This window comes from Trachypithecus francoisi, unplaced genomic scaffold (assembly GCF_009764315.1).
Source record: "Trachypithecus francoisi isolate TF-2019V2 unplaced genomic scaffold, Tfra_2.0 Lachesis_group1, whole genome shotgun sequence".
Lineage (NCBI taxonomy): Eukaryota > Metazoa > Chordata > Mammalia > Primates > Cercopithecidae > Trachypithecus > Trachypithecus francoisi.
This window is the reverse complement of record NW_022681454.1, coordinates 108,871,826-108,897,194: the sequence shown is the minus strand read 5'-3', so window position 1 is coordinate 108,897,194 and position 25,369 is coordinate 108,871,826. Positions and strand designations below refer to the sequence as shown.

Here is a 25,369-nt window from a genome sequence, read left to right as displayed (position 1 = left end):
TCGCTCTGCCGCCCAGGCTGGAGTGCAGTGGCCAGATCTCAGCTCACTGCAAGCTCCGCCTCCCGGGTTCACGCCATTCTCCTGCCTCAGCCTCCCGAGTAGCTAGGACTACAGGCGCCCGCCACCTCGCCCGGCTAATTTTTTTTGTGTTTTTTAGTAGAGACGGGGTTTCACCGTGTTAGCCAGGATGGTCTCGATCTCCTGACCTCGTGATCTGCCCGTCTCGGCCTCCCAGAGTCCCTTTTCATCATGTACCAGCTTTTACTTGTGGACTCTGGATGTCCATTCCGGTGAAGGCGGCAGGAGAGAGCGACTGGACTGCTCTGCTGGGTGTAAGGCGAGGGCAACCTGGAGCAAGTTCAAATCCCGCCTCTGCGGGAGGCAGAGGTTGCAGTGAGCCGAGATCACACCCCTGCACTCCAGCATGGGCGACAGAGTGAGACTCGTCTCAAAAAAAAAAAAAAAAGAAAAAAAAAATTCCACTTCTCGCCACACTCCACCATTCTCTGAGCCTCAGTTTACTCATGTGTAAGGGGGGCTGCGATGATTAGAGAAGCTCGTCCATGCCATGCACTGGCTTGCTTGGTATCCTTGGAGTCACCGAAAGATTAGTTCAACTCCCCGCCTGCCCCCGCCCTGGGGCAACATTCATCTTAGGGAAAAGTCCCCCTTAATGCTGAAATGATCCAGTTCCCTTCTTTTCTCTAGCTCGCCAGTTGGGCTCTCCGGAGAGGCCACTCGTTTGGTAAGGCGCGGTCCGGGTCGGTGCAACGCGCACCAAACCCTGCTAGAGAACTCAGAGAGGCGGCCAGGGAGCTGGGTGCTTCCGCAGAAAGGCCCGGGCGGCCGCGTCACCTCCCGAGGAAGGAAGGGGCGGGAGCGCGAGTGGGGCGGACGGAGCCTGAAAACCTCCGCGCCTTCGCTGCGGGCTTTACAAAGGCCCCAGGCGCGCGATAGGAGGTGCTCTGCCAGCCAGTGGGAGGGGAGGCCGCGCGCGCAGGAGGATCGGCGGCTTGCGGTCAGTGGTCCCTGGCTCGGTTCCCCGCATCCCGGGGCTCACATCTGCCCGCGCGGAGGAGCAGCGGCCGGGCGCCCTCCCCGAGCCTGCGCCCGGTCTCCTCGATTCCCCTCGCTCTGAGCCGGGCGAGCCGAACAACTCAGGAGAGTTCACGCACTCCCCAGCCCCAGGTACTTGCGGGGCGGCGGGCTAGGGGTGAGGTGGGGACTGGCCCTTTTCGGTTTATCCCGCAGAGACAGCAGCTTTGTCCAGGAGATTTTCGGGGTTTCGGATCGGAAGTCATCCCCCGCCGCTCCGGCTCACCTGGCACACGCTCACCATATGCTAAGGAAAGCCTGCAAAAATCATAGACGGCACTTCCCTGTTTTATAAAATATGAGAATATTTACATAAATGAGGAAACATTGGAGATGGGGGTGTTTTTTCTCTGTACTTTAGTGTTCTTTGCAACGTTTTTCTAATCAGAAAACAAAAACGAATGCCATTTATGTAGTGTGGCTCCAGAGCAGTTGTGCGTGACGCCCCCCCTTGCCAACTGCCACGGCCCCACGCTGTCGGTGGCCGAGCGAGACCTTTCTGAGGGGCCCTGGGCTCCCTGGAGTGCCGAGGTCCTTGGTCCTAGACCTGAGTTCTTGTTTCAGTCTGGTTCATGAGATAAATATAGTAATCCGTTGTTTTCTGGGACTTTCCCCAGGTTTCAGATTGAAAGGTGGAATTTCCCAAATCCTCTGAAACCAAAATCCACAGACTGAGCCTCACTGCGGATGTCCGCAGCCACCGGGAAGTGGGACTGTACCCCGGGTCACGCCAATTAAGTAGAGTGGGAGAAAGAAAATATTATGTTTGAAAGACCCCGAGCTTTCTTAAGGGTTTCTTCCTGCTGTGTTTGGTTTTCACATTTTTTTTTTTTTTGATTCTTTGTTTTTGCAAGCAAGACCTGTGGCTTTAGTATTAATTCTGCCAAACAGCTGTGCCAGAGTTCACAAATGCCTTCAGAGCCACGCTTCAGGGTGATCCTGTTGAGCAGGGTTAGGCAGGAGGATAACTTGGTCCTTTGCTCTGCTTCCAAGTTTCTGTTCCCCTCCTGTGTGCTCAGTGTTCGTTGTTCATTAGGGAGAAAAGCCTTGAGACTTCCTACTGCAAACACCCAAAGACATACTCTTTCTTGAGAATATATTCAGGGGGAACTGGGGAGGAGAGGGGGCTGGGGGGAAATGAAAGTAAATTTTCACCATCCAGAGCAGACCTCATTAGTATAGTCAATCCTGTTTTAAAAAACAGACTTCTTAAAGCATGAGAAATCTTGTTGGCATGCATGACCACCCAGGGGCGCCAAGCTTTCTGTTAAACCGCTTAGACACCTGGGTCCTTTTAGCAAAAATATTTCTATATATCTTTTTGTTTATGACATTTTAAGGCCAAACTCCCTTCGGCAAGGTGAGGGTAGTACATCTCTTCACTGACTTTGCAGGACCTTGTGTAGGGGGGTGTGTGTGTGTGGGTATTTATGTATGCCTGTGTGTGTGTTGCAGGGAGGGTAGCAGAGGTGGAAGTACTGTTTTTGCACATAATACCTCTACATGTATCCATTCTTCTTTCCCCAAAGAGGAGTCAGAAGCCTTGCCCTTGATCTAACCCTTCTCTTCCCCACTCTAAGCCTCCCAGGTAAGTGTATATATACATCCTGATGTCCAGCACAGAAGAGCTGGACACTCAAGAATGCAGCATCCATGCCTTCTGTATTCAGCTTTCAGAGACAGAGTTTCCAATGGCAGTGCTTATTTTTATTTCTATATTTATTGTATTTCCTTTGTTAACACAGATATTACTGTTTGTCAGATATTAATCAGTGTTTTACAACTTTTCCATGTCAGATATCACAGTTTACCCCTTTAATGATACTTTGCTAGTCTCCAACCACTGCCAATTCCATAAACATCAAAGGGTTGGTGATGTTGTAAAGAAAATATTTGTTAAGTGTTTGAATAGATATTGAAGTGCACATGGTATAAAATTCCAAAGGTATAGAGTGTGCAGTGGAGAGTAAGTCTCCTTCCTATCTCGGGCCCCCAGTTTTTGTCTCCAGAGGTAACCATTGTTATCATTATATAAAATCATTGTTCCCCTGTTTCTTTGATAACTTATGACTAACAGATTTCAAAATGCTGTTTTGAGCAAATGAGCACCAGTGATTTTTAAACATCTAACAATTTTAAGTATATTATTTTAGTTGTCAGCTTCTGTCTTTTCCTGTTTTTCTGCTGACCACTCTGAAATGTCAGAGTGTTCAGGCCACTTTGTAGAGAGACCTTGTGGCTTTGGAGATAAACAAATAGATTCGTTTCTAAGTTCCTTGAAGTCGGAGATCAACATGGTCTCTAAACAACCTGCCGCAATTACCGATGAGCACTAGGTCTATGCTAATATTATACACCCAGGCTTAAGAACTATAACTGATGTTCATAGTAACCTGGTGCTTCAGAGCCTGCTCCTCCTATGAGGTAGCACTAATGGCATATTTTTCTCCCCAGTATTAGATTCTTGTTTGGTGCCTTGCTGGTTGTAGCCCACACATCTTTATGGCCCGTTTCTCTACAGGTTAACTGCTAAGGTTTGTGAAGTAACTGGTAATCGGGCAGGCAGTGTTTGTAATAGTTACGAGAGGATGCATTAGAGTTTGAGTTCTGTCTTTGACATTGGATTTGTGATCTGGGCTGGTTTTGAAACCCTCTGAGATTCAGCTCCCTCATCAGTGAAGTAGTGATTCACAGAGTTATTTTGAAGATGAGATGACCTGTTGTCACCAAAAAGCAGGTTAGTGGCCCGCTGCGTGCAGAGTCCAATTAACAAGAGTGCGGTCTGATAAAAAAAAAACTGAATTCCTAAGCTAGCTTGGGGAAGGGGGCACAAAACGTCCTGCCTTTATCCACACCCAGAATGTGCTGCTTCACTTTTGCAGCAGAAAGTGGGCACTTTTATAAAGTAGGGTGGGAAGTGAGCCAGAGCAGGGGGTCCTCTGCTTCCCTGGTGCTTTACCAGACAGTTGAGTTGGCACCTTCCTGGGCAGAAATATAAGTTATATAAGTGGCCAAGCAGGCACACTCTCACCATGCCCTCCTAGTAGGTGTGAGTTCAGAGGCCACCCCCTGGAAGTGAGAGTTCTGTGGGGACATGCTTTGGTCTGCAAATTGACTGCCAACTATCCAGGAGAGATCAAAGTCAAGGTCGTCTTGAAGCACATGGTTAGATATACTTGCCCTGTAGGGAATGTCTGGTCAGGAGAAGTGAAAGGTTACGTTTGCATTTCTGAAGGTCTAAGTAGGAAGCAGGGCACAGGGGGAAGCGGAAAAGAGAAAATAATATAAAAAATTAAACTATGACTTAGAAAAATGGATGTACTTGGTTACAGTGTGTCAGGGACTTAGCAGCCTGCCTGGCATATGAAAGGCATGAAATAAGTAATAGCCCTTATTCCTGTCTGTAATAGTTTGTTCTCACATTGCTAATAAAGACATACCAGAGACTGGGTAATTTATACAGGAAAGAGATTTAATGGACTCACAGTTCCGCATGGCTGGGGAGGCCTCACAATCATGGCAGAACGCAAGGAAGAGCAAGTCATGTCTTACATGGATGGCAGCAGGCAAAGAGAGGGCTTGTGCAGGGCAACTCCCCCTTATAAAACCATCAGATCTCGTGAGACTTATCACAAGAACAGCATGGGAAAGACCACCCCCATGATTCAATTACCTCCCATCAGGTATCTTCCCCAACATGTGGGAATCATGGGAGCTATAATTCAAGATGAGATTGGGGTGGGGACACAGCCAAACCATATCACTGTCAGGGTTTGCTGTGGTTTTACACCTTCATAAGATAGGTGAATGCATCCATCAGCTCAGGGTCTGATATGGTGCAGTACAAATGACCTCAAAAATTTCAGTGGCTTATTGGAAGAAGGGTTGATTTTTTGGCTAATATTACCTGTCCTTTATGTATCTGTCTTCGGCTCTTCCCTCTGGGACCCAGACTGAGCTGCTCCTTGTGGGAACTGCTGATGTTTTGACAAAAGAAAGCGGGAAGGTGGAACTACACAGTGGCTTTTAAGCTTCTGATTGGAAGTAAGTTTCTGCTTCTCTTCCATTCATGTTTCATTGACGTGGTTGTTAATGAAGTGGATCATCATTTTAAAGGGGCAGAATTGGTAGGGATAGGCCTGCAAGGATGGGGTAGCAAATATTTGACACTAATGCAGTCTGCCTCAGTGTTTGTTGGAGGGAGTCACAATTGTGAACCCAGAGATTCATCAAATCCAGAGAATTGATCTATAGCAAGACACTCATAGCCACTGATGTATATATAAACCAGAATGCCATTTTTTCTCCCTAACAGTGGATAATGTATCTGCCCTGGGGACTGAGTATAAGAACCTATATAGGGTAAGCTTTTCTTATGGTGGATTTGCTCAGAAGACTGAATTATAAAGTAATAGCTTATGTAGAGCATACAAAAACAAAATTTGGATATTACCAAAAGACTATTTAGATCCAGAATACACCATGGTTTTTAATCCAGTTCTCCTTTTGCAATTCTTATTGCCTGAAGTCCAAGAATGAACTAGATCGATGGCAGCATATTGTAAATAAAGCTGGAGATCACTTACAGATTTCTGACGCTTCTTTTCAGGCTCTTGTTAATAGCAAATGCTTTTCTTGTCAACTACTAATGCATCATTCCATAACTTATAATTATTCTTTTATGCTGTCTGCTTCCTGAATAATGAGACTTTATTATCATAATTACAGTGTCTTCAAATCACAGTGTAAGATGGATTAACCAGTTCTACCCATTGTGTGTTAATTCTTGCTGACTTTGGTTTCGTAGTGAGTTTTACCATCCCTGGCACAGGATTTTGAGGATTTTTCTCAGTTTTTCTGCTTATAGCGGGACATCTATGGCCTGCTTGGGTAGAGCAATATGATGCAATAATGTTCAAAAATATATTACGAAAATAAAATTGAAGATGCATTTTCAAATCAATAGAAAATAAATATTGCTTACCTATGTCATTTGTTGGATAACTGAATACATTGAGAGCTTGATTTCCAGCAGCAAAACTTTGCAAAACAGAAGGAAAGATTGTATTTTAAAAGTAAATAGCAGGGCTGAGAATGGTGGCTCATGCCTGTAATCCTAGCACTTTGAGAGACAGAGGTGGCTGGATTGCCTAAGCTCAGGAGTTCGAGAGCAGCCTGGGCATCACGGTGAAACCCCATCTCTACTAAAATATGAAAAATTAGCTGGGAGTGGTGGCGCACGTTTGCAGTCCCACCTACTCGGGAGGTTGAGGCAGGAGAATTACTTGAACCTGGGAGGCAGAGGTTGCAGTGAGCCAAGATCACGCCACTGCACTCCAGTGACAGCAAGATGCTGTCTCCAAAAAAGAAAAAAAAAAAAAAAAAAAAGTAAATGCCAGCAAGGTAGAAAGGGAAGGAAAGTATTCTGGTTTTTGTTTTTTATATTTCAAACCAGCATAATTTTGATGCCAACATCTAATATAGATGGCAAACAAAAAACAATAAAACTACAAATCAATCTTACTTAAGACTGATGATCTCCAAACCCCAAATCAGTATAAGCAGACAGTGTCTGGTAGCCGCAGCAACTGAGAGTCATCCAAGGAATGCAGGTGGCACTCAGCATCTCTCTGTGTACCAGTGTAACTTGTCGCCGTGCTACAGTTACAGAATTCTGTGCAGCTGTTAAAGAATGAGGTATATTTGTACGTGTAGATATGGGAAAATTATCACCCATATGTATTATTAATTGAAAAATCGGTCAGGCACAGTGGCTCATGCCTGTAATCTCAGCACTTTTGGGAGGGTGAAGCGGGTGAATCATGAATCTCCTGAGCTCAGGAGTTTGAGAGCAGCTTGGCCAACATGGCGAAACTCCGTCTCTACTAAAAATACAAAAATTAGCCGGGTGTGGTGGTGCATTTCTGTAATCCCAGCTACCCAGGAGGCTGAGGCAGGAGAATTGCTTGAACCTGGGAGGTGGAGTTTGCAGTGAGCTGAGATCATGCCGTTGCACTCCAGCCTGGGCGACAGAGACCTGTCTCAAAAAAAAAAAAAAAAAGAAGAACAAAGAAAGGTTCAGAACTAAATATAGCATTTTTCTATTTGTGTAAGAAACTTTTTTCTCTGTGGAGAAATGTGCTTGTATGTGTGTTTGTGTGTGTGAGAGTGTACACACATAGTTATGCTGGTTGTGTAAAGAAAATTTCTGTAAGGATAAAAGTAGCTTTTACAGTGGTTGTACTCTAGGAGAGAAAGACAAAAGAGTTCAGGTGGGGGAGAAATACTTGTTTTTTAAATCCATTGTTAGTGTTTGAATTTTAAAATCATGTGCATGTACTTTTAAAAAATTAAATTAGTTTTAAAATGGCTATTCTGTGTTGAAGTAACTTCACAAAACTTTTAGTAGCTATTTCTGCTGTCCTGTTATACTGCTTTTAAGTACTGTACTAATTATCAAAGATATATGAAGTGAAGTGTAGGTGGAGGGCACCTCGGGCCATCAGCTCTCAAGGAATGTGGTTAGCAACAGTTAGATTGTGCTATTTGTAGTTAATGACAGTTTGTCCATCCAGTCATTGAGTACCACTGACAAAAATAATTAATTCTGATACCAGTGTAGGCTGTGATAATTAGAACCAATTAATGGAGGCTTGTTTTCTTAAAAGTAATGTCTGAAATTTGAAATTATAGAATAAAATAACCATTTAAAGCATTTACTATTTTTAATCATTTACCTGTTAGAAATCAAAGTGAGGATATAAAGGATAAATGTTGCAATTATTTGTTTATAACTATTAAGTTTATTTAACCAGGTTTCATAATTCATAATATATTTAATTATAATCCAGTTAATAAACGGTAAGTTTTCTTTATGTATATATCCTCTGAAGGTATTGAAACCAGAGGGATTTTTTATTTCCTGATTTTCTTTTTAAAGTACACCTGTCATATTTTCTCTGGGCTCAAGTGACTCTATTTAGGTGAAAGAGGAACTGAGGTTTCTTTATGCTTCCCTCAACTCATTTTATTATCAAAAATCATTCTTTGTTATTGTCTGCCTTTTATGTGTGGTCTTATAGTCAAACTAGAAATGAAAAAGATAGGAAAAGCTAGTGTAGCAATTTTATAGGGCTTGGTATAAGATTTCACATATCTACTAGTTCACTGAAAGTATTGTCTATGTATCGTTTTCTTAGTCCAAATAAATTGCCTATCAGTTGATGTTCATCAAAACGTTAGAATCAAAGCTCTGAATGCCTCAAACATAAGCAGAAACTAACATGGTAATTTAATTATTGCAGGTGGGCCTTGTGCACATCATGACCAGTTTTGAAGATGCTGACACAGAAGAGACAATAACTTGTCTCCAGATGACGGTTTACCATCCTGGCCAGTTGCAATGTGGAATATTTCAGTCAATAAGGTTTTTTAACAGAGAGAAACTCCCTTCCAGCGAAGTGGTGAAATTTGGCCGAAATTCCAACATCTGTCATTATACTTTTCAGGACAAACAGGTTTCCCGAGTTCAGTTTTCTCTGCAGCTGTTTAAAAAATTCAACAGCTCAGTTCTCTCCTTTGAAATAAAAAATATGAGTAAAAAGACCAATCTGATCGTGGACAGTAGAGAGCTGGGCTACCTAAATAAAATGGACCTGCCGTACAGGTGCATGGTCAGATTCGGAGAGTATCAGTTTCTGATGGAGAAGGAAGATGGCGAGTCTTTGGAATTTTTTGAGACTCAATTTATTTTATCTCCGAGGTCACTCTTGCAAGAAAACAACTGGCCACCGCACAGGCCCGTACCCGAGTATGGCACTTATTCGCTCTGCTCCTCCCAAAGCAGTTCTCCGGCAGAAATGGATGAAAATGAGTCATGAACACAGAAAGTCTAAGAGGAGAAATATGAAGAATGAAAAGCTCTGTAGATACTGTATAAACACTACTTATTAAGAGTTTATTAGGGTTGTATATTATAGTCATCTGTTATGCTGTGAAATTTGGAATTCAGTGTTATCATTTGAAGTCTGTAAATTGTGTTAGTCATTAACTTAGTCACCTGTTGTATTCCTGGATCTACACAAAATTATTGTAAGTGCTTGTCTGTGAGGATTAATATGCAAAAAGTGTCCTTTGAGATGAAGTAGTGTTCTCAAAATAAGGTTATATTATTTTCTTCTGCTGCTTGATTTTCATCTTGTGTTTTGCTTTGTTTTTGTAAGGAACCATCTCTTGGTTTGGTCACATCATTTCACAGCAGCCATTTGTTTTTAAGGTCAAGGCTCCAGACAGGTTGTTACTGGTGTTTGCAGCGTGTCAGTACTTGCAGTACTGGAATATGTTCTAGGCTAGTGTCTGTGCGTCACTGTGGTTTTAGTATAGGAGGACTTATTTGAGAAATACTACCTTGCTTTTCTATGATTTCTTTTTACAGAATTATAGTGTGTTTACTCCTAAGATGACAGTTCTCTTTGTCTATATTCAGCATCTAAGACAAATATTTAAACATTTTAAAGAACCACTGTGTTAAGTTTAGGATTATTTACTTACCAAATTAGAAGTTTGACTTTTATGTGTTATACACAATTTTAAAATTTCATGAATTCACCTTTTTAATAGTATCCACGTACATAAAGTCAAAGTTTAATTAACCATTTTCTTTGAATTTTTTTCTAAATAAGGGAAAGAACTGTTCTTGGGCCACTTTACATAGATAAATATATGTGAATGTTTATAATTAACGCTTAAATATTCCTAGTGTTAACTTCAAAAAAGTCTTTTTCAGTTCTTAAATAATTTTTTTTATTTAAGATACTTATTCAACTTATCTTAACTAAGGTAGCTAGTGAATGTTAAGTAGATGAGGTAACCATTCAGTTAAGTTAAAATGTAGCATTGCCAGGTAGTGAGGCTCGCTGTACAATTTTCCAGGTAAATGAAATTTCCTGTAATGAGAGGTCCATGTTTTTGTAACAGCCTTTTAAAAATGCTTTTGTGAACCCTTTAGCCTCTTACCAAAAGAGGATTTAAACCTCATCTTGATTCAGATCATCAGTCTATTCCCGGGCAATAGTATGTGATGTCCAGCACCCTAACCCCGACTCCCCAGCCCTGGGACTATTCCAGTAGAGTGAAATATTTGTCCCTGTACAAAGTGGCCTGAATGACTGCTTGAGTTTGTGTGTCTAGTTTTCCTGCTTATTCCCTGTGATGCCCAGAGTAATGGCCCACCCAAAGATGTCCAGAGTTCATGTGCTAGTCTCCAGAACTTGTAACTGTGCTGTTACATGGCAAAGGGGAATGAATGCTGCAGATGGAATTAAAATAGATTATGCTGGATTATCTGGGTGTGCCCAGCTGATCACCAGATCCTTAAAAGTGGAAGAGAGGCAGGTCAGGATGTCAGAGTGATGAGGTGTGAGACGGACTTGACCTGCTGTCGCTGGAAAGAAGGAGGTCATGAGCCAAGGAATGTGGACAGTCTCTTGAAGCTGGAAAGTGTGCATTGGACATCTGGAAGCCAGAAAAGACAAAGAAAGATCCAGAAAGGAGCAAAGTCTTGTAGACACCCTGATTTTGGTCCAGTGAGATATATTTGACTTGTTAACCTACAAAACTTTATGATGATAAATTTGTTGGTCATAAGCCACGAAATCACAGTAATTTGTCATAGCAGCAGATAGAAAACCAATATACTCGCCTTAATATAAGGTTATCTACTATTGATTCTTTCTAGGATTTTAGCTTCCTGTCTGATGTGGATTTACAGCCAGATCACCCAGCTTGTTTGAATTGCTTACAGTGTGTAGTCTCATGGTAAAGGCTTTCTATGAGTGAAGTGTATATACTTTAATGTGTGCATACTGTCACATTTTGACTATTTCGGAAGACTTTCACCTCTGTTTCTTGTCTTTGAGGCTGATGAATGTGTTTCTAAGTTATAAATTTAATATTAAGGGATTCATGTATTATTGTTATTGAACCCAAACAATGTGTTAAGTAATATTTAGGGCCAGAAAAATCTCATGCTCATACAGAATAATGATTTCTCCTAATGTAAATCTTGGAAAGGGTTTTGTTCAACTTGAGAAATATTAAAATTTTTTTCTATTTTTTTTTTCTTAAAAGATTGGCAAAGGAGAGAGTGGGTTGCTAAAAGTTTATTTATCATTGTTCTCCAAAGAATAGAAACACTTTCCATAGCCCAACTCCAGTAGTAAATAATAATGAATGCTTTATCATAAAAGAGCAATTGGTTAGTATTAGAATTATTTTGATTACAAAGTTAGCATTTCTGCCAGAGCTACCCAACCCCAAAGTGGGATTGTTAGAGGAAAGCTGCCCTATTTCACAGAACCGAGGAAGGAATGCAGCAGACCTCAGGTGGGATTGAATGCGCTGGCTCTGACCCTCAATGCGTATTGGCTCCATGGCGACCTGTAGCTCCCAAGGTTTACACGTTATTGATCCCCCCAAAGAGACCTGATCTCTTGATTTCATTTCCAGGGAAGGGTCAGCTTGGGTCAGGTGCCCACCCCTTCACCAATCAGCTTGTCTCAGGTAATGTAGTCACGTTATATAATGGCTGCTCTGGTCAGTGATCATGTGGATAGATACAACATTTTCTCAAGAAAAAGTCACCCTGGTGGGGGTGGGGCAAACAAAACTATTGGTGTTTGACACAAGGTACTGCAGCTAAGATGTGAAACCTTCCATATACACCTTAAGGACTTCTTTGTCTCTGGAAAGTGATTTTTCTGGGGCTCTTTAGGTAAAGAGGTATATGAATGCTGCCAGTGTTAGAATCATTGGCAGTCTTTTCTTGAACCTGCAACTCCAATGGTTAAATCTCATATGTCATATGGTTATATAACCATTTTCTAGAGAATTCTGTTCCTACTATCTAATGCAGTAACTGACTTAAAAGTAAAAAGTATTACTGTTAGACTCTAACATGAGTGGCAGTATTTGTTTTAATGGAGGTGGGATTAGGTATGTGTTTTTACATTAAAACATTTTTATATGTGTAAATAAATATATATGCCTTGTAGAAAAATTAGCCATAATCTTACTACCAGAAGAGAACTACTATTTACCTTGTGTGTGTGTATATGTGGTGGATGGTTCCATGTTGCCTCCTGGCTCTTTTTATGTTTCCAATTCTCTAACACTTGTTTAATTCCTTATATTATTATGTTAAGATAACAGGTATTGTTATTATTTTACTATGTGGGCCATGATCGAAACTATCAGAGTTTCCATTTCAGGTGGTGACCAAGATGAGTCCTATGGAAAGTGTGGGTGGAATTTAATGGGCTTCTAGTTGGTATGAGTTGTCCTCAGATCCAACCTATTCAACCTGCATGAAAATACTTATTTGTCCTTTACCTCTTAAGCAATGAACTTAGGGCTGGGAGCACTGGTGAAGAAACTGGGATGGCAGTCGTTTCAGCTTTGTTGCTGGTTTCATAATTTTGTTGCTGATGGAAGGCTACCAAGGGACTAGAGATGAACCAGTTTGGCCCTGCTTAGTGGCATCAGTGAAATAACTGCTTGAAAGGCCCAAATCAAGACAGTAACTTCTTTATTTTTTTCAGACTACTCAAGTGCAGTAGTCAGAAGGGGGAAAAAGAGTAGAACAAGAAATTCAATCTGTAACTGACTATGAACAATCAACTGAGCTAACTCAACAGTGACATTTCAAAACAGAATACTTCTGAGTTTAGACAGTCACGATAAGGTGTGACAATGAAATTTCCCCTTAGTTCAAAGTGCCTTTTTATAATAATACCACTTTCGGCATCTTGAAAGTTTTTTAATCCTCCAAAGTTAGGTTAGACACATTCTTTTTTTTTTTTTGAGTCAGAGTTTCACTCTTGTTGCCCGGGCTGGAGTGCAATGGCACAATCTCGGCTCACTGCAACCTCCGCCTCCCGGGTTCAAGCAATTCTCCTGCCTCAGCCTCCCGAGGAGCTGGGATTACAGGCATGCTCCACCACGCCCAGCTAATTTTGTATTTTTAGTAGAGACGGGGTTTCTCCATATTGGTCAGGCTGATCTTGAACTCCCAACCTCAGGTGATCTGCCCGCCTCAGCCTCCCAAAGTGCTGGGATTACAGGCATGAGCCACCGCGCCCACCCAGGTTAGACACATTCTTTTTAATAGCTAAGCAAAAAAATCCCCTGAAGCCCCCAAAACTCTCAAAACAATACTGACCTAATTTCTACCACAAAGAATTGTACAGTGTTGAGTGTGGGCTCTGAGTCATACTGCTTGGGTTTATCGACCATTCCTGTAATTTGACATAACTCAGATTCCTCTTTTGAAAAACAAGGATTAAATAGTGCTTCCTTCATAGGGTCTCTGTGAATATTAACTGAGATACAGTATGTAGTCTCCTTACCACAGCGTTTACACACAGTATGTGTTCCTCTGAGTAGCACGGGGCAGAGTTAGGTCCTCATTTTTTTTTTTTTTTTTTTTTGAGACGAAGTCTCGCTCTGTCGCCCAGGCTGAGTGCTGTGGCCGGATCTCAGCTCACTGCAAGCTCCGCCTCCCGGGTTTAGGCCTTCTCCTGCCTCAGCCTCCCGAGTAGCTGGGACTACAGGCGCCCGCCACCTCACCCGGCTAATTTTTTGTATTTTTAGTGGAGACGGGGTTTCACCGTGTTAGCCAGGATGGTCTTGATCTCCTGACTCGTGATCCGCCCGTCTCGGCCTCCCAAAGTGCTGGGATTACAGGCTTGAGCCACCGCGCCCGGCCAGGTCCTCATTTTTAATGGTCTCATATAAGATTTCTGAACTACAGAGGACATTATCTGGGTAGGAGGAAAAAAAATCTTTAAATTTGAAATAATAATACTCATACAATTTATTTTGATATCATTTTCCAAATTTAATTTCATGTTTCACCTTTAATATTTCCTAAGGATTCAAGAATCAGATGCAGGGATTCTGTTTCTCTCTGTTTTTGCTGTTATTGTTGTTGTTTTATATTTAGGATTTCAATGTGGAATCTCAGATTTCTTTTGTAAACTCCTTTACTGTCAGATAGTTAACCAGAAATACCAAATAAATGAAGATGGGAAAACACTATATATTTAACATAAAATCTTTTTTAGATGTCTGTATTCTCAAGAAATTATGATTAGGACATATTTACATAGTTAAATGAAACCTCTGGCCTCTGCTAGAAAAATGTATTTCTCTATTAAAAAAAAAAAGCAAGTATAATCCCAAAATACATCATTTCAAAAGTTCTAGTGTTACCAGTGGTGAGTATGGGCAGGCTCCATAGTCCTTGATCTTTGTCTTCTTGGGAGAAAGAATTCAGCCAAGAGACAGAAGTATATTTAAGGCAGAAACAAGAGTTTATTGAAGCAAAAAAAAAATACACTTGGATGGAACCAAGGGGGACGTCAAAAGATTGAGCACCCAGCCTGACCTTTGTCTTAGGGCTCTTAGAGGTTTATTATTTCCTATTTTTTTCTCCCTGTCTCTTCCCCTCCCTGTCTGTGCAGTGGTTTGCCAGTATCTGGGAGGGCCTTTTGGTGGTTGAAGTTATGCACACGCTCTCTTAAGGCAATTTTCCCTTACTGGGCTAGCGCCCACCTGCCTCTGTCATTTTGCCCCTTACTGCGCATGCCTGGACATGCCCCCAGAGGAAGGCCAAACTCTGTCATCTTAAATTCTTATTGGGAAGTTGTTGCCCATGAGCTCAAGATGTCTCCCGTTAGATTTTCCCCTCCCTGTCACCAGCCCTGACATTCTTTGTGGCCCTGTCCTGCCCTGTTCATATCTGCCTATCTACCTACTCTAAAACTAGTATCTTAAATAAAAACCCTTCTATAACTTCACATCCCCTTCCAGCTACCCCATTTCTCTGCTCTTTTCAAGTTGTCTGCATTAGCTGTTCTTTATTCCTCATCCCCAACTCCCCAGTTTCCATCCCTTCATTTGTATAACTGTCCCCAAATGCAACTAAAGCAGCGGACCTCTTTTCACAGCATTTGCTATTGTTGAGCCCTGATTTCCTGGCCCCTGTGACACTATGCTCTGGTTCCTGCATTTCTCCTGTATCTCTTTTGGCTGTTTCACTACCCCCAACTTCTAAATGTCAACACTTAGTTGAGCTTCTCTATGTGCTCCCCTGGGGTAAACTCAGCTGGTTTAATGACTTAAAATACCATTTTCCTACTAATGACTCCCAAACTTGAACCTAGACCTTTCTTGGGCTGCAGACATATATCCCATCACCAACTTGACATCTTCATCCACTTATCTTATAAACACCTCAAAGTTAACTTTTCAAATAGAACTCTTTCATTTTCCCCCCTTTCCCAAACCTGTTTCTCCCATTACATTTATTAAGTCAAATCAGAACCAAGAAGTTACAGTTAAGGGCACTTGCAGCTGCTAGGCTGGCTGTCAGACATCTATAGATTTGGCCAGTAGGGAGACAATGAGTCCAAATAGATTGAGACAGTTTATTATTTACACAGACAGCAAAACCAGCATCAGCATGGAGTCAGCTCCCTGTATCCCTGGTCCTTAGGGACGTCCCTGGATGACACTGAACCAAGGGGACAAGATGACAGATGACAAGTAGAAATAGCTCTGTTGTTGAGGAGCCAACTCTAAGCTGTAGCTAAACATTTTAATAGTCGGTATCTGTACCTGAATGAGAGTAAGGTCACTGGAAACCAGTTGGATGAGAAATTGCCTCATGGCAGCCTTTTGCAAGATAGGGAGGTATTTTGCAAGATAAATGGCCCTTTGACAGCTCCTTTACAATGGCCTATCTTGCCATTGAGGATCCAGAGAGGATCACGACGTTTTTCTACCAAGACCCGTGTCAGACTGTAGTTGAGTTTTGCCTGCATGGACTATGTGGAGTGAGCAAGGTAGCCACGGCACCGTGCCAGATGTGTTACCCTACAGTAGTATCTGATTCTACCCCTTTCTTTAGTCTTATATCCAACTCACCAGAAACTCCTGATGCTTCTGCCTCTAAAATCTGCTCTGCCTTTTCAAAGCCATTGTAAACCCAAGGCACACTATATTCTACTGGGAATACTGTACATCCACTCTTGCCTTCTTACAATCCATTCTCTACACAGCAACTAAAGCAATCTTTTGAAAATGTGTTTATGATGACTGTACATCCTTGCTTACAAAAAATGTCAGTAGCTTTCTATTACACATCAAATAAAACTCATTCTTGGCCTACAAGGTCTTACATCATCTAGCCCTTAACTACCACTCCAGTATCATCTCATACCACTCTTCTCCCTCACTCGTGATGCTTTATTCCCAGTGGTCTTTTTATTCACAGAACATAACAAACCCACCTCAGGTACTCTGTACTTGCTGTACCCTTTGCTGATAACATGCTTCACACCAGGCTTTTTTACTTGACTGGTTCCTGCTTAACAATTAGGTTTTAGCCAAGTTAACAATGAAAACTTATAACAATTAAGTTTTAGCCAAGGTATCTCCTCAGAGGATTCTCCTGACCTATGAGAAGTAGTCAATTGGCCCCCAGTTACTCTCTCTCCTATAATCTTGTATATTTTCTAACTGTGACCTGTGATTTTCTTACATATATGTTTACTTATTATTGTCTCTCTCTCTCACCAGAATGGTAAGCAAAGAGCAGAGACCTTACATGTCTTTGTACTTCTATGTCCCTAACACCCACCAGACACAGTTCCAATATTAATACTATTCCAATATTTGCTGAATAAATTATTTCTAGTACTTTTTATAAACACAAAATGTTAACTTTTTTTAACAGTTAAAACACATTTTCAAGTTTAGTTCCATCTTGCTTTCTTAATTTACTTCGTTTTGTCTTCACATCAGATTTAATAAAATAATTACAAGTCAGGAATCAGAATACCTGCATATTTATGGAGCAAAACCAGTAACAAATAACTTACTACCTTTAAGTGTAAAAATGTGTTTATTCACAACCATTTGTAAATTACCATTTGTTACCATTCCTTCAAAAAATTCTTTATGAACAAAAAGCCAAGAAAAATTACAATAGTAGCTTATGCCAAACCAAAAATATACATCTGATGTATACAAACTTTAAAAAGCATTAACACAGGCAATGTGAATATAGATTACCTTAAAAATATTTCCAAGACACAGCTACAACTTAAATTAAGACATATAAATAATGGCATTACCTAATGTATTATATTTACATATTTAAAGTATCATATTAATTTCTATGAAATAAAAAAGGAGATAAAACTACAGATGTCATTGCTTAGCAGTTCAAATATTGAAAGGGCCACATGATTTTTTTTTTAAGTACAGCAAGAACTTTAGGTTACTATTTATATCTGGACCTTCCTATATTTATAAGAACATGCACTATCATTGTTGCAAGAGGAAAAAAATTTAAAAACCTTAAGGAAAAACCAAAAAACAGTTTGCTTACTAAAATCATACCAAATCCTCAGCAAAATCAAGGAAAGCAATTATGGAGTGTTTTCTATTCCTGGCGTTTTAAATTGACACATACATTTTAGAGAAAAGAACAGCTGATTGTCTATAACAAAATGCAGTTATAGATATTGATATGCTTAGTTCTATCCCATTAAAGCACCTTGTACTACAAGGTAAACGAAAGCTTAATAAAATCAATGGAGCCTTTCATACCAGAAAGGATTTTATTTGAAATACCCGTATTACCTTTTTAGATTTTCCTTTCTTAAATCATGCAGAGAATATGTTCTGCGTAAAATCTAAGATCATTCATTGGAAATATAGAATTTTTAAAAAGTAATGGCACCTAAAAACTTAATACTATATATCAATTAAAGTCAATATAGTGGCATGTAAAATGAAGTGGAAAAAACTATATATATATATATATATATCTTCTTAAGTATTATTTTTTATTATTACCAACTTGAAATGTCCAAACTCTGAAGGGTTATTTTTATATTATCTTTTGTTCAGATTGAATCAACATTATCATACTAGGACATGTAAATAAGGACATGTAATGCTGATACTTCTGCATTTCTTAGAGTCATCTACTCAAATCAACTGTACTTACTATTAGATAATAAAATCCAAAGAAGTCATAGAAATAAATAATGCTGGAAAAGGGAACACTATTCTAAATCTGAATCTGACAATCCCTCCTCATGCTTCCTTCACATCTGCTGAGAATTAACAAAAAAAGTCTTAATGTTTTCATAGTTAGACAATGAATAGGCTTCATAAATCATTCAAAGTAAAATTAATTAAAAAAATGGAAAGTGGAAATCTACCATAGTAAACAGAAATGCTATAAAGAAAAGACTTAAATTTAATTGGTAACATGACAGGACCATTAAATTGGTCTTGAAAAGCAGAAGGCAGATGATGAAATTGCACTTGATTCTGTATCAATTCAGATCCTATCATCCCTACTCCTTTCTAATAAAATAAGCATTTACAACATGGTTTCTTACACATCTCCCTTACAAAAAGGCTCAGCACAATCACTTATACATTCTAGTTGGTTTTTAACATTTGGTCATAACTGATAAACAAGGTCACACAACTTTACCCTATCGAGTCTGTTGATCTGTGTCAGAATACCTTATGCCAGAATCAGACAGTTCTAATACAGGATTTACAAATCCAGAATACTCGGAATTTCCATTATCATCCATTTCGGCACTAACAAAATCATTCTCCCACTCCAGCCCATTGGAATCATCAGAGGCTGATGTAGGATTACTTCCAGTCTTCTTGTTGCTATACTTAAGTGCTGCCCGTAGAATGTCTTCCTCTGTTTTGGAACGTTCTCTCATTGGAAGCATTCTATTCATTCCTATGATTTGAACAGAGTTTTTAGAAATCTCAGAACAGATAATAAAGCTATATTTAAAAACTTCCAAGTTTAGCAATATAGTTTTTATTTAACTATCAGACTTGATGTGTAAGACCCAGTCCCATGGAGGTCTTCTTAAGGGAGCTTGTTAGGGTCTAACCCTGAAGTATGCCTCAGATAAAAATAAACATTAACAGTCACCAAAGGGCAGTTTTGATGCATCATTTATTATCTGATAGGATGAAATTCTTGAAGAGTCATAAATAAAACAGAATGGATGGAGGATTTCAATTGCTATTAGTCTTATATGGCCAAGTTAGTATGTCCGCCAAAGTCCTTTCCTACCCACATAATTTCATGTCCCAGAGAATGACAGTCACTTTAATGATAACATGTACTTTTCCAGCATTTACTAGGCTCCAGTAAATGTTATATACATGTCACAGATATGAACTGATTTAATCCCCAACAACTCTATGGAGTACAGTACTATCATTATTCTCATTCTGTAGTTCAGCTAACCGGGACAGAAAGGCTAAGTGATTTGGGTAATGTTACATAGCTAAACAGTGGTGAAGCAAGAATTTTAATCCATTCAATCTGGCTCCAAAGTCTGTGGTCTTATGCTCTTCCGACTCTACCAAACAGAGGAGAGACGTTTCTATGGGAAACTGTTCTAGATCTAATTCAAAACAAAATGAAATTGGTAAAGTGAAAGTGTCAATAATCTTGAAAGGAAAAAAGAATGTCATTTTACTGGCAGAAGGAAGGGAGAGAGGACAGAAAAGAAGTTTGAATCTGTAAGTACAGAATCAACGTTGGTAACAGAATTAAAATCTAGGATTCGCAAAGAGATTGTAATATTCCTAGACACATTTAATGATTTTCTTTTTTGACCTTTAAGATCAGATCCCACCATAAAAGAACATTTAAATCTGTATAACCGTTGTCTGTCACTCCTGAAAAATCAGCAGGACTCAACCCAGTAACACAAGTTATTTCTATAGATATGATAAAAATATGAGCTAGATACTAATATAATTTTGTAGATTTGTATCTGGTGAATTTGTTTCTGTGGATTTATTTTTAAGAGAAGTTATATTTAACTTCCGGCTTTAGAATGTCCACAAGGGGGTAGTAATCATTCATACCGAGTAATGTCATGGGCTTGGATTACAAAACCTTAAAGAAATTAACATTTATTTTCTAAATCTAAAGAAACATTAAAACTTAAGGAATTTTCTAAACATTTTTATCAACAGTGATAATCACCAATACAATAACAGTCTAAAAAGTGTTATATGATTTTTCAAGGGCTTGAATTTATTTCCATTTAAATAAAGACCAAGGTAGATTTATATAAATCAACACAGATTACGTTAAATTTTTCAGGTAAAATTGTGAATTATAAAATACCTTCTTCATCTTCCCACTCTAGATCTAAGGATGTGCTGTCGTCATTTCCACTAGTTGATTTAGTTTTGGTCATTAAATCACAACTGCTTTCTGTATTTGGTGTCAAAACTGTAGCATCTGATGAGAGTCCTAGAGTATACACGAAATACAACTGAATACTCTCATCTACTCTTCTACCACAACAGCCATTTTATTTTGTAACAATTATCTCTCTCTAAATATTATTATTATTACTTTTAGCTTCATAAGAAATAATTCTGGAAATCATTTTATTGGTAAGTTTCTGTTAGGAACAGTATAAAGAAACTTTTCTCTTTTTTTTTTTTTTGGCCATCTAAGCATAGCAAACATGCAAATTTAAGTGATTATAAACTTTTCAAATATGGTGAACTCTAGATAATATTTTTAACAGCCAATTACAAAGGGGCACAAAAAAACGATGAACAAGAAAGATAAAAAGCAACCTATATTTTCAAAAGGACCCACTACTATACTATGCTTCCACTATTGGGAAGCATATGAGTTTTCGCTTTTGAAACTTGAGGAAACATTTTAATCTTATAAGTCAATTTGTAATAAGTAAAAAACAAGTACACTTTTCTATTACTTCCTCCCATCTTTCCTTTCTTTTTTTTTTGGAAAGGGAAGAGTTAGGATCACAGTAGAAATGGAAAAAGGAGTGCTTGACTCCCTATATGGATCTACAGAAAAACTCTGAGATTTTTCTTTGCTCCAACTTCTTTTTAAAAAGAAAAGATGAGGTTGTATAATTAATGACTACCTAGGAAACTGACCTATCTGGGAATTACAAATTTAAGAACAGAAAGTTATTCTACAGAAACAGAGCCAGAATCTCTACTTATCTGTTTACTGTGGCATAAAAAAAGTACAGAAAATACTTTAAAAAACTTACTACTACTTCGAAAAACTTCATACTGTGACTTTATATTTCTCAAACAAGATTCAAAGTCATCTTCTGGTCCTGAACTGTAATAAAAGTGAAATAATTTTTTAATATATTCATGATAGATGCAATATAACAAATATTTAAGCTAATGATGGCATTTTGGCTTGAAGACCTATGTCATACAAATTCATAACTGCTGTACAATTAGAATAACCTATATGAAAATAGTTCTTAATTTTCTTAATACTAGCATGAAACTGAAAATAAGATGATTTTGGTTAATCCTGAAATCCAATCTCCAAAGCTTAGCCATAAGTCCAACTTTACAATAATGAAGCATGAACAAAATTCTTTGAACAAGTAGTGATACTTGTGGAAATGTGACACTGAAATATCTCTTCCAAAAAATGACCACACATAAACTTTATTGTAAGAAAGAGAGGGACTAAGGAAAACACAAACAACTAAGGTATAAATAACTCACCCAAAGACTTTCAGCTATGGTATTACATCTATATGGGAAATGAGACCACTCTTAAAAATGCAATAAAGTCAGTTTAAATGAATAATCATGTTTCAATTTAAATGCTCTCAGTATTCTTCCAAGGCAGTGTCTTTTAGAAGGAGTAATTTTTAGGGAACACATAAACATGAATATGTATATACACATCTCGAGGTGAACAATGCTCTACGCAGCAATAAAATGTTCTACCACAAAGAGAAGGAGGCATATGTTTCATTATTTACCTTTGATATTCTCCATTGTTGGAAGGATGATATTGCTGCACAATTCTCTGCCTTTCTTGCTTTGGAAACATAATGTAATAAAAAAAAATCACTCTGTTGTAAAATTATGTATTTTAAAACCACTCATGCAATACCAAAAAGTATTTTTTTTCTAGTTTCTAAAAAAAAAAAAGTTATTCTGTTGACATATTTTTCCTTAAATCCACCACTATTCAATTCTATATCCCCTTATTTATGGGAATAATTTTTCTGAATTTATCCATGTATAATCCAGAAGTGGCCAGAATATTCATAGTGTTATTTTAAAAAAAACTTTTTTAAACAGATATGTATTGATATTCTTAACATTCTTAGTATACCCAAGAAATTTCAACCTATTGGAAAAATGAGGAGCAGGAAAGGAATAGTTAAAACAATACAAGAAGTTCTATTCTGGGTGAAATAAGTAGCAATAAAACGACAGATTTATAAGATCTGGCTGAGTTGACTCAGAAATAATAAAAGCAATTGACTAAGATTTAGAAGAACTGTCAGAGTTGTCGCTCTGATAGCTATTAGCTATGTATTCCTGGCATGGCCTTTACCTACTGTTCCTTCATCTATAAATTACAGATAGCTGTATTACTGCTCTAGCAAGCTCAGGGTTACCATGAAAATCAAATGATTGGTGGGTGTCTGTGTATGTTTGTGTGTCAGTATGTACTGTATAGACTGTAATGTGTTCCTATATCAAATATTTAAACCAGGGTAGGAAAAACTCAGAGAACCCTGGAAATCACCCATATGGATCCTGCATATGGAATGCTTTGTCTTTAAAAGGGAAGCAGTACATAATCTATTACAGTAAAAAGAGTGCCTATATGATAACCAGAAAAATACTTTTCTTAGTAGAAGGTAAAAGTTAAAAACTTGTTCATTATTTAGAACTGACTTAAAAAGCAAAGATATTCCTTCATATAATCTGCTAAAACAGCAGAGAGAAAAAAAAATGAAGGGAAGGAGGGGGGAAGGACACAGTTCACACAGAAATCATGTAACAGTATGATACACATGATATTTCAGTTTCTCTAAGTTTTACAATGTGACATGATCTTTATACTACTTCAATTAACACTACAGAGGTGAATCCAAACAGGTAAAATATGGAGGAAGATATTAAGGATACTGGCTAAGCACTGTTGTGCTTGAACTTTGGCTCTGGCCCTTATTAACTGTAGGATCTCAAGCAAGTTACAAAACATATCCTACTCTCAGTTTTCTCATTTGTAAAAAAGGGATTAAAAATACTATCTCATAAGATTGTTGTGAGGATTAAATAAGGTAAAAACACTGCTGCTCCTGACAGTTAGGGTTCCATAAATGTTACTTATAGTTGCCAGACATTATGGTAATGCAGCATGGTAAGATATGGTAAATCTGCTGCCTTCCCTGATAATATATCAAAGATTTCTCAAGACCCAAACTCCCAATCTCCCAAGGACACAAGAATAGAGATGAGAAGCAAATAATAACCTTATGGGGCAAAACAGCACAGTTTATCCAGTTCCAGGGAATAAAATAAATTCTAGCAATTTAAGAAACTGTTAAAAAAAAAAAAAACCCTCACAAAACAAAATGCTTTGCCAATTATATTTAAAGGCTAGTTTGGCAACATTTTCCCTCTAAGAATACATTTAATTTTTCCGAAAGAATACTGAGTTTTATAGCACTAAAATTCATCTTTAGGATGAACAGGAATCAGCATTTGCTAATCTAAAGCCAAATAGCACTGAGCATCAACCATGTAATCTGATATTATTTCTAGCTGTTAAAGACTAATTTGCCTTGAAAATTCTTAAGAATATATGGGTAAATACATTCGTTGTTAAACAAGAAGTCCTTGAGAATAGGAAAAAAAAGTCCCAACTAAGATTGGTTAGAGCAAATAAGGAGAAAAGCAACCCTAATATATGCTGGGGTCTTTTCCCCTCACCTCCAAGAGCTTTCGCTGCTTTGCTGCCCTGGCTGCTTCACGCTGTGCAGCGTATAAAGCTTCTTCTTCTAGTCTTAACTTCTCTTCTTGTAAGGCTAACTGTACATGAACAAAACAATAAGGATTAACAAAAATCAGAACCTGTCTAACTGCTCTAAAAATAAAATGCTTCTATTTATAAAACAAAAAATAAATTATTAAAAAATAATTGATCTCTACAAAGCGTAACAGAATTGAAATGTTTGCAACTGATTGTTTAAATTTCTTCTTTTACAAAATAACCCAAAGGATATAAAACACATTACAGGATTCTTTAGAAATTGAGTCATGAAGCAGTAGCATCTACTCTGTAACATAAAGTATTTCTTTAGAATATGCAGTGATCTTCATTTTAAACAATCATTCCAACACCTATCACCCTCACTAGTTGGACAGTTTTGGCCCTCATAAATCCAGTACCTTTAAGATCAATTACATCACTGTTGACCAAAGTGAACTCAGCTTTCACAAAATTCATGTTTTGTCATCTAATTAACATCAATGCACGTCTCCTTAATTTTATTACTATCAAACTATCAAAAAATTACTTTCAAATGTACGTTCTTGCCATTCCTAAGAGCACACAAACTGCTTTAGTAGTATCTATTGCATGTTAAAGTTAACTTGAAAATCAAATTTCAACACAAATTTTTTTCTTTAGACTATTAACAGCTACTGTACAGTTTATGTTAATGCTTTGGAAGTCACTAATTGGTCCTAAACATACTTTTCTTTTTGAGACAGGGTGTTATGCTGCCACCCAGGCTGTAGTACCATGGCACCAACACTGCAGCCTTGACCTCCTGGGCTCAAGCCATTCTCCCACCTCAGTCTCCAGAGTAGCTGGGACTATAGACGTGCACCACCACCCCAGGTGAATTTTTGTATTTCTTGCAGAAATGAGGCCTTGCCAAGTTGCTCAGGCTGGTTTTTAACTCCTGGACTCAAGTAATCTGCCCATCTTGGCCTCCAAAGTGCTGGGACTACAGGCATGAGCCACCATACCCAATTTAAACAGACAAATATATGTATATGTATGTATGTATGTGTGTGTATTAATTTTTTTTCTGAGACAGGGTCTTGCTCTGTCACCCAGGCTGGAGTGTAGTGGTTTCCCTTCAACCTCCCATAGCCTTGAGGATCCTGGGCTCAAGCAATCTTCCCACTTCAGCCTCCTTAGTAGCTGGGATTACAGGTGCATGCTACCATGCCCGGCTAATTTTTGTATTTTTTTTTAGAGATAGGTTTTCAGCATGTTGCCCAGGCTGGTCTCAAATTCCTGGCCTTAAGTGATCTATCCACCTCGGTCTCCTAAAGTGCTGAAACTACGGCCACCATGCCTGGTCTTCAA

At 38.7% G+C, this 25,369-nt stretch overlaps 2 protein-coding genes and 1 long non-coding RNA gene across 9 annotated transcripts in view; 2 read left to right on the top strand and 1 right to left on the bottom strand.

Moving 5' to 3' along the window:
* The first annotated feature begins 860 nt into the window (after window positions 1-860).
* On the top strand, window positions 861-12,043 carry TIFA (TRAF interacting protein with forkhead associated domain). Of its 4 annotated transcripts, XM_033215016.1 has the most exons (4): window positions 861-1,188; window positions 2,625-2,683; window positions 5,048-5,139; window positions 8,400-12,043. In XM_033215016.1, exon 4 carries the CDS (start codon window positions 8,418-8,420, stop codon window positions 8,973-8,975), a length of 558 nt encoding a protein of 185 aa, XP_033070907.1. In that variant the 5' UTR covers window positions 861-1,188; window positions 2,625-2,683; window positions 5,048-5,139; window positions 8,400-8,417; the 3' UTR covers window positions 8,976-12,043. The 4 variants fall into 4 exon arrangements, with proteins under 4 accessions (XP_033070907.1, XP_033070909.1, XP_033070906.1 ...); XM_033215018.1 differs by lacking the exon at window positions 5,048-5,139; XM_033215017.1 differs by lacking the exons at window positions 861-1,188; window positions 2,625-2,683 and adding an exon at window positions 2,721-3,832.
* A 1,108-nt stretch (window positions 12,044-13,151) lies between these two features.
* On the top strand, window positions 13,152-17,496 carry LOC117085799. Its single transcript, XR_004438079.1, has 2 exons — window positions 13,152-13,552; window positions 13,861-17,496. It is a non-coding gene; the product is annotated as an uncharacterized LOC117085799 (long non-coding RNA).
* AP1AR (adaptor related protein complex 1 associated regulatory protein) overlaps window positions 17,037-25,369 on the bottom strand; it is a 39,688-nt gene continuing 31,355 nt past the window's right edge. For 2 of the 4 annotated variants that reach the window (XM_033215011.1, XM_033215014.1), the window contains exons 6-10: window positions 23,980-24,078; window positions 22,008-22,066; window positions 21,267-21,340; window positions 20,354-20,482; window positions 17,037-18,937 (exon numbers count right to left, since the gene is read on the bottom strand). In XM_033215011.1, the coding sequence (XP_033070902.1) occupies window positions 18,672-18,937; window positions 20,354-20,482; window positions 21,267-21,340; window positions 22,008-22,066; window positions 23,980-24,078 (627 nt within the window). In that variant the 3' untranslated portion in view covers window positions 17,037-18,671. The remainder of the gene's footprint in view (window positions 18,938-20,353; window positions 20,483-21,266; window positions 21,341-22,007; window positions 22,067-23,979; window positions 24,079-25,369) is intronic. The other 2 variants (XM_033215013.1, XM_033215012.1) reach the window with 2 other exon arrangements.

Bases quoted from the DNA above. Each gene is read 5' to 3' on its own strand.
- TIFA (XM_033215015.1), top strand. From the start codon at position 8,418: ATGACCAGTTTTGAAGATGCTGACACAGAAGAGACAATAACTTGTCTC.